We start from the raw sequence: 8,514 nt of genomic DNA on the forward strand, positions 1-8,514 counted from the left end.
CTGGCAGCCTAAGAATGACTGGAATCGTTCCTTTTAAAAAACCTGGGAATCAGGACATGAGGCACACCAGCAGCCTCCCTGGAGGGTGACCCCCATTCCCCGCTGTCACACAGGACCTCGGGATACACAATATCCCCCCGCCACAGCACATCCCAAAAACGTGGGACACTGGGGCACCGCTCTTGGGGTACAATCAGGGGACCGGCACTGCTTGCTTGGTTTGGGTTTGTTTCGTTTCCTGGCGGAAATTCTTCCCCGAAGCGGACGGACGGCGGGGCCGGGCCCGTCGCAGCAGAGCCCGGGGGCTCCGGGGCCGCCCGGTGCGGGGAGGACCCGCAGCCTCAGCCCGGGCGGGCAGAGGGGAGCGGGCCGGTGCCGCGGCGATGGCTGCGGGTGAAGGCGGCGGCGGTGCCGCCCCGTCCCGTCCCGCCTCCCCGTCCCGCCGTGACCCCGCGGCCGATCACTTCCAGGGCGGCCCCGGCTCCCGATTTGAAAATGCAGGAGCGGCTGCTGGTGCTGCTGTGCGCGCTGGCGCGGCGGCGGCGGCGGGCGGGCGGGCGGTGGGCCATGGCCGGCGCCGGGGGCTGGGACGGGCCGCAGCGGCGCGCCTGGCTCCGGCACTACTACAGCCAGCGGCAGAAGCGGCTCATGACGGTGACCGGGGCCGGGCCGTGGGGGCAGGAAGGACGCGGGGCTGGGGGTTCCGAGGATGGGGCGCGATCGGTGGGGGACGGGGAGGATGGGGGACACGGGGGACGCGCACGGGTCACGGGGACACAAAGGATGGGCGACACGGGGGACGTGTGGGATGTGGAACGCGCGGACAGGAAGGACGTGGGATGCGGGGGGGGGGGTACACGGGTCGTGGGGATACAAAAAATGGGGAACGGGGCGGGGGGGACACGCGCAGGGCAAAAAGTACAGGGATGAGAAGGGCGGGAGACACGGGGGGGGACGCAGAGGTGACAAGGGGGACACAGGTCGCGGGGATACGAAGGGTGGGGGGCGTGGGACACGAAACACAGGGATGGGAAGGATGTGGGACACGGGGGGGGACACAGAGGTCACAAAGGATGGGGAATGTGTGGGATACGGGGGACACAAAGGATGGGGGGACACAAAGGACAGGGGACTTGAAGGACACAGGATGTGAACCCAGACACAAAGGACAGGGAATGCAGAGGACACGGGGACGTGAAGGAGGGGGTGACATCAAAGGTGGAGGACACAAAGGATGGGGGATATGAAGGGCCTGGGGACATGTGGCAGCGAGGACAAGCTGTTGGGGGGTATCACGGGGAGCCCGCTTCCCTGGGCAGCTGCCAAGGAAGGTGAAAAAAAGCCTCTTTTCAGCTTAAAGATGTTTTTTAGAATTCAATAACAGAAAAACAATTCATGTGGAGGGGCTGGGAGCATGGGTGCTTGCTCCCCCTTCCAAATCATGACCGAGCCCAGAGTTCACTCGGTTGCAGGAAAGCAAGTAATACTTGTTAAAAAAACAAAACCACAGAGTAAGTGGCCACCCCAAAAGGGGACTTTTCCAGAAGGCTCCTCATCTGTGGTGCCTGGACATCCCATCTAGGGTCACAACTGTTGCCTGGTGGGTTTGCAATGGGGTTTTCCAGGAACCCGGTGGTAGTGCCGGTTGGGACTGCTGGCTGCGTGGCACCGGGTGTCCTCCCTGCCCTCAGCAGGTCGCTTGAGCTGGATGGTTTTCGGGGGTTGGGGGGGAGGGTGTCCCAGTGAGGCGCAGGGTGGGGGCCAGGGAAGCACCATCTCACGCTCCTCTTGTCTTCCTCGCCATTCTGCAGCTCCTGATTGCTCGCCGGAGGAGAACCAGCTGCTACTTCTACCCCCGTGCCTGGCCCAGCGTCAGGAGCACAGACTGGTGGGAGCGGGTGGTCCTGAAGGAGTTTGGGCCCCAGGACTGGCTGGAGAAGTTTCGGATGTCCAAGGAGACCTTCTTCTATGTCTGCAACCAGCTGCGGCCTGGGCTGGCTCCACACAGCGCCCACTTCCACCCCACCCTGCCCCTGGAGAAGAGGGTGGCCGTGGCCCTGTGGCACTTGGCCACCAACGTGGAGTACCAGACTCTCAGCCCGCTCTTCGGCGTGGGGCCCTCCACAGTGCAGACGTGCGTCCGGGAGGTGAGCTACGCCGTTGTCTTGCTGCTGAAGCCCCTCTACCTCCGGCTGCCCAACGAGAAGGAGCTGGAGAACATGGTGCGAATCTTCCGCACCCGCTGGGGTTTCCCGCACTGCATCGGTGCCCTGGACAGCCTTCACATCCCCATCCACCCGCCCCTGCACCTCAGCGCCGACTACTGCAACGGCCAGGGCTGGCACTCCATCCTGACGCAGGCCACCGTGGATGGGCTGGGCCAGTTCTGGGATGTCTCCACCGCCTTCCCCGGCAGCATGGAGAACAGTGCGGTCCTGGAGAGCTCCAGCCTGTGGGTGCTGGCCAAGGAGGGCCGGCTGTGCCCCAACCCTCCCAAGCACTTCATGGGGAAGGCGCAGAAGTACGTGCTGCTGGGCGATGCCACCTACCCCTTACAAGACTGGATCCTCAAGCCCTACCAGGAGGACGAGAACCTCACCCAGCGGCAGCTGCAGTTCAACTACCGCCTGAAGCGGGCGCACAGCGTGATCGAGAATGCCTTCCTGCGCCTGAAGGCACGCTGGCAGATCCTCCTCAAGTGCGACGACTGCAGCCTGGAGCTGCTGCCCACCCTCGTCCTCGCCTGCTGCATCCTGCACAACGTCTGTGAAGCCCACGACAACCCCTTCAACGAGGAGTGGCTGGAGGGCACTGAGCCGACTGAGCTGCCCAAGCCCTGCCAGCCCGCGCCTGCCGCCATGGAGGACAGCCGGGCTGAGCAAGTGCGTGAGCTGATGTGCCAGTACTTCGAGAGCTGCGGGGAGGGCTGACGGGGCCGAGGAAGAGGAGCAGCCCTGCGCATCCTTGCTCGCGGACTTCCCACAGACTCTCTGGCAAATGCTGGCCCAGCAGTACCGGGCTGTTTGGCAAAGGACTGCACCCTCTCACCTCTGCTGAAGGCTGCTGGCAGAGTGAGGAAGGCTGCCGGCCGTGCTGTCTGTTCCCAGGGTGGGGAGGGAGGCGGCTGCGTCACGCTCGTGCTGGTTTTGACATGGTGGTGTCAGGCAGTGGAATGTATTTTGTGCTCTTGCTCTCTTGCAGGATTTGAGCGGTCTGGTGGTGTGTTGTGCGCTGCGTAAGGCGGGGATCGGGACTGGGCAAGGGAGAGCACTGCCTGGGTCTCCCTTTCCTGGGAGCGTGCCTCTGTCCCGAGGCCCCTCTGTCAGGCCAAAACTAGTGGGAGGCTTGAAATAAGAAGGCAAAACCCCTTTGAAGGTATGAAGCTTGCTGCATAAGCACACTTGGGAGGGGAAGGGAAGGAAGAGGTAGAGCAGGGATTTGCGTGGAATGATACTGCACCACGAGCTGCCTCTCTGCTGTGGCTCAGGCAGCGTGTGCCGCCCTCGGGGGAGCGGGCTGAGCTGCCACAGCCTGGGGTCCCTCCTCGCCCCTCTCCGGAGGGGTTTGCTGCGAGATCGGTGCCTCAACGTCGAGGCACCTCCCCGTCCCACCGACCAGCTCCTTCCACCGGCGCCCGACCTCCGCTCCTGTCCCGACTGCAGCGTGAGCAGAAACACGGGGCTCTGCCCTCCCGTATCATCTGGGAAATCAAGCGTCTGTGCTTCATTCCCCGCTGCCCTGCCGCAGGCTGGGGCCCGGTGGCACGCTGCCTCCGCCGTGCCGGGGCATGGCCGGCTCCTGGAGCGCAGACACAGCTCCAGCAAGCGCTTTGATGGCGGGGGGGCGTGTGTGGAGGGGGAAACGGCACAGACACGTCCCGCCACGCCGCCGCTCCCACGGGGCTGGGATCCCGCGGGGCTCGGTGGGGCCGTGGGGTCCCAGCTGGAGGCAGCTGGCGGAGCCCCAGGGTTTGGGGGGGGGGGGGGTGTGAACGCGGCGCCCCGACTGCCGGGAAGGGGGGGGGGGGGGGGAGGGCAGCTACGGCTCCCGCCCGCCGTGTCGGTGCGGGGGGAGGCGTCGCGCTGGTGTCCACAAAGGCGGCTTGGGGCAAGCTCCATCGCGGAACGTGTCCCCGGGCCTCGGGCAGCAAAGCCCCGCGGGGCAGGGGGTCCCCACGGCTGAACGGGGCCTCCGGGCTCCCGCCCCTGTCACGGGGCAGCCCCAGCTGCACTGGGCCTGCGCGCCACCGCGCATGCGCCGCCCGTAACCGCGGTCCCCGGCCGCTCCCACTCAGCGGGAGGGGGGGGTGGCCCCGCCCTCCCCTACCCGGAAGTGCGATGTAGGCGTTCCTGGCGCGGTCACGTGAGGAGCAGCATGGCGGCGCCCGGTGAGTGCGGGGACCGACACCGCCCCCCGGCTCGGCCCTTCCTCCCCCCCCCCACGTTCCCTCCGGTCCAGCGGGGCCCGGCCCGGCAGCTCCGGCTGAACGGGGACGGGCTGGCGCCGTCGCGGCGGGGAAGGGGAGGGGGCGGTCCGTGTGTCCCGGGGATCCAGTCAAGTCGGGTCCGGGCGCTTCCCGTGCGATCAGGCCCGGCCTCGGGGTCCGGTTCCGCTCCGTCAGCCGGCACAGGGCCGGGTCTCGTCTGCTGCGTCGGGAAACCCCTTCGCCCCCGCGGCAGCTGCCGGGCCGCGGCCCTCTCTGCCTTCCCTGCCCGTGGCGAGGGACCCGCCGGTGGCCGTTCCCCTTACCGCCTTCCCCGTGCGCAGGAGTGTGACCGGAGGGAGCCCCGCCGGAGGCCTGCGTGTGACTGGATCCTGCCCTCCCCGCCTGCCCCGGCGCCATGGTGACAGAGGAGGAGGTGGAGGCCATCGGCCGGACGCTGGTGGACGCGGCGCAGCCCCTGCCCGCCCGGTTCCGGGCGCTCTTCACCCTGCGCAACCTTGGAGGCCGCGCAGCCGTGACCTGGATCAGCCGAGCCTTCGGGGATGGCTCTGCGCTGCTGAAGCACGAGCTGGCCTACTGCCTGGGCCAGATGCAGGATGAAGCGGCCATCCCTGTGCTCATCCAGGTGCTGGAGGACACCGGCCAGGAGCCAATGGTCAGGCACGAGGCAGGTATGATGGCAGCTCCTGTGGGTGCAGGGGAAGGGTCCAGCCTTCGGTAGTGCTTCCCCCTATACTGAACAGCTCGTGATGGCCTAATCCTGCTTGGGTGTCATGGCTTGGAAAACCCTGAGCCGTGTAACTGCCTCACCATATCTCCTGGCTGGACTGGTTGGCCGAGCCTTCCCCTTCCCGCTGGCCAGGCTGGCTCCTGCCGTGTTTATTTGCCTGGCTGTCTCATTTTGGGTTGGTCTGAGTCAGGCTTGTGCCCCACTTCGGAGTGGGGCAAGGCTTTGCTGGAGGACGCAGCAGGCTCCTCCTCATGTTGACACCTTGCTAACATCCCGACACGTCCTTCCTTCAGGTGAAGCCCTGGGAGCTATCGGGAATCCTGATGTGCTGGATATCCTGAAACGTTATGCAGAGGATCCCGTGGTTGAGGTGAGGCTCTTGGGGGCAGGGGGGAGGCATTTCCCCTGCGGTGCAGCGCTGCTGGTCCAAGAAGGTGAAGCTGGTCTCTCCTGGGCTGTGGACAGAGACACCACGAGCGGCATCCTGCTGCGTGCCAGTGCCCGGCTGCAGTCAGGAAGCCCCGGGCGTCCTCCCGGTATTGTGCCGTGCTGCAGCCAGGGCTGTGTCCGCGTCCCTGCAGGTGGCAGAGACGTGTCAGCTGGCGGTGAGGAGGCTGGAGTGGCTGCAGGAGAACAAGCAAGAGCCGGGCGCCAGCCCCTACCTCTCCGTGGATCCCGCTCCACCCGCCGAGGAGACAGATATCACTGAACTCCGCAAAACCCTCCTGGATGAGTCGCGCACGCTGTTTGACCGCTACAGGGCCATGTTTGCCCTGAGGAACCTGGGGGGCCAGGCCGCAGTGCTGGCACTAGCGGATGGTAAGGGCCAGTGCGAGGCTGCCTGTAGTCTCCTCGCTGTAAGTCTGTGCAGGTTAATCCAGGATTGACCCTTCCCAAATCCAGAGCTGCGGGGCTCTCTCAGCCTCTTCGTGCGTTTGTTTCTAGAGCTGCTGTCCCCTGCTTGCTTGCAAGAGCCGCGTTGCAAAGTGCTCTGTGCTCTCTGGTGTTTCACAGCCCCTTCACCATCCTCCAGGCCCCCTTTCTCCGTGGGTCTGGGTGGGAGAGGGCACAGTCTGTAACGTTACGTTGGCTTGGGACCAACCAACCTGACCAGGTGAGACCTGGCCCCCAGGGTGTCGGGGTCCTGCTGACCCGTCCTGGAAAGTCAGAGACTGCCAACCTCATCCTGGGGTTCGCCAATAGCTCTGGAGAGGGGAGTGAATGTCTCCTGTGTGGGGAAGGGGCAGACCACAGCCCAGGAACCCTTTGGGCCCACCCCCCAGCCCGAGGGAAGTGGACGAGGCTCTCCAGCCATCGGGGATGAGCCAAGGGCATGTCTGCGCTGTGAGACGAGGCGCACAGGGATCTGCGGGCTCCTGCTGTACGGGACGGCCTGAGGCTGTGGCTGTGCTGCCAGTCCGCCCCAGGCACATCGCGCTGGTGGGACAGGGCCCGTGGGCAGCGCACGCTCCCCGGGGCAGGCGAGGGTGCCGGCAGCTCCACTGGGAGGGTGGGTGCCGCTGTCACGAGAGGGTGTCCCTACGGTGCCAGGGCATGGCTGTGGGCGTGCGGTGCCGGGGAGGGCTCCGGCCAAGCATCCCGGTGTACTTGGGGGGCGGCGGTGGCTTACTCTCACCTCCTCCCCACAGGACTGCGCTCTGGCAGCGCCCTCTTCCGCCATGAGATTGGCTACGTGCTGGGTCAGATGCAGGATGAGGCCTGCGTCCCGCAGCTGACGGCCACGCTGCGCAGCCGGACCGAGAGCCCCATGGTGCGCCATGAGTGCGCTGAGGCCCTGGGCTCCATCGCCCGCCCCTCCTGCCTGGAGACCCTGCGTGCCTTTGCCCGCGATGAGGAGCGGGTGGTGCGGGAGAGCTGCGAGGTAGCGCTGGACATGTACGAGTATGAGAACGGTGCTCAGTTCCAGTACGCCGACGGGCTGTGCAAGCTGCAGGCCTCTGTCTGAGCCCTGGCTGGGGGGCACAGGCTGGGCGTGCTTCCCCCCACATCTTCCCCCCCCCGCCGCGCTTTCCTGGCCGCCTCCGTCGACATGGATCCGTGCCTTGCCGCGTCGGAGGTGGAGGAGGAACTGGATTTGCTCTCTGGCACAATTACAGCCACCTTCTCCCTCCAAATCCAGGCTGAGCTGCTACTTGCACCCCCCCCCTCCCCGCCACTCCCTGTTTCCTGGATCTGCCCCTTTTTTCCTGCCAGGATCGGTGCTGCCTGCCCACAGCCTGGCTCGGGGCTTGGACTGGGTGGGCTCTGCTCTGCACGCTGGAGCCTGTTGTGGCTGCACAGGGCCCCGGGGCTGCTCTGGGCTTGTGCTGCTGTGATGTCTCGGTGTGAAACAGCTCCGCTTTCCCTGCCTGAGCTTTGCTGGGCGGCCAGGGCTGGCTTTGGGCACTTGCTTTCGTAGGCTGTAGCGGTGCGATGCCTCAAAATTGCCCTCGGTGCTGGTGCCGAGCCGGGTCCCTCCTTGCCTCTGTGGTGGAGGAGCTGCTGTGGGTTTGGCCTCTCCTGTCCGGGCAGGCCAGGGCTGTGCTTGTGGCAGCCTTTGCCCTGGGATGGGGGTTGTTTCATGGCAAAGTTTGGACGATTTGGCTGCGCTTTTTCTTTCTGCAGGGAACGGTACTGCCATTAGGGCTTACAGGGTGAGGCAGAGCCTGCCTGGACTTTCCCCCGTGTTTAACCAGACCTGGGAGGGCTGAAGCTGGTGTCTGCTGCTGTCACCGAGCACCCAAACCCCCCCCCAGGCAACCCAGTGTGGGCACGGGGGGGGGGCTGGCAGGGAATAAAGTGCTGCCGGGGGGAGTTCCCACATGAGTTGAACTGTGATTTAGCCCTTGCCCGGATTTGGGGTGCCTCAGCACCGCAGGGTCAGGCCCCAGCACGGAGTCCTGGGGCTGCTGCAACAGAATCCCAGAACAGAATCATTTCGGTTGGAAAAGACCTTTAAGATCATTGAGCCCAACCGTAACGGGAGGAGAGAGCACAGGGTGGGGTCTCTGATGGCATGGGGTGAACCCCCCCATCCCACAACCCTGGCAGACCTGGGGAAGAGGGCAGACATTGCCTGTGGGGTGCCCCAGGAGCCCCCGCGGTGCTGCCCAGTGCGGGGTCGGGGTCGGGGACGGTGGGGTCCCGCTGCACCACGGGGACTGGCCTCCTGCCGACGGGGCTTTTCCCTTTCTGCTCCCTTTCCCTCCTCCTCTGCAGCCCCTGGGTGATGGGCAGCACCCAGCCGGCACTGCCAAGCTTTGGGGTGTCCCTGTGCCCATCTCTGACCCCTGTGAGTGATGGGGCAGGGCGGCGGGACATGCCATTTCCCCCTTGCCAC

General features: G+C 65.8%; 2 protein-coding genes across 3 annotated transcripts; both read left to right on the forward strand.

The window, feature by feature from the left end:
• The first annotated feature begins 260 nt into the window (after positions 1 to 260).
• LOC129197253 (uncharacterized) lies at positions 261 to 3,220 on the forward strand. 2 transcript variants are annotated; one of them, XM_054805506.1, is made up of 2 exons: positions 261 to 521; positions 1,812 to 3,220. In XM_054805506.1, exons 1-2 carry the CDS (start codon positions 384 to 386, stop codon positions 2,928 to 2,930), a joined length of 1,257 nt encoding a protein of 418 aa, XP_054661481.1. In that variant the 5' UTR covers positions 261 to 383; the 3' UTR covers positions 2,931 to 3,220. The 2 variants fall into 2 exon arrangements, with proteins under 2 accessions (XP_054661481.1, XP_054661482.1); XM_054805507.1 differs by lacking the exon at positions 261 to 521 and adding an exon at positions 564 to 654.
• Positions 3,221 to 4,312: 1,092 nt separating this feature from the next.
• Positions 4,313 to 8,000, forward strand: DOHH (deoxyhypusine hydroxylase). Its single transcript, XM_054805823.1, has 5 exons — positions 4,313 to 4,387; positions 4,768 to 5,115; positions 5,468 to 5,544; positions 5,756 to 5,993; positions 6,824 to 8,000. The coding sequence occupies exons 2-5, from the start codon at positions 4,842 to 4,844 to the stop codon at positions 7,138 to 7,140; spliced, it is 906 nt and encodes a 301-aa protein (XP_054661798.1). The 5' UTR covers positions 4,313 to 4,387; positions 4,768 to 4,841; the 3' UTR covers positions 7,141 to 8,000.
• Positions 8,001 to 8,514: the final 514 nt, after the last annotated feature.

The sequence above is a fragment of the Grus americana genome, chromosome 28, assembly GCF_028858705.1.
Source record: "Grus americana isolate bGruAme1 chromosome 28, bGruAme1.mat, whole genome shotgun sequence".
Classification (NCBI taxonomy): Eukaryota; Metazoa; Chordata; class Aves; order Gruiformes; family Gruidae; genus Grus; species Grus americana.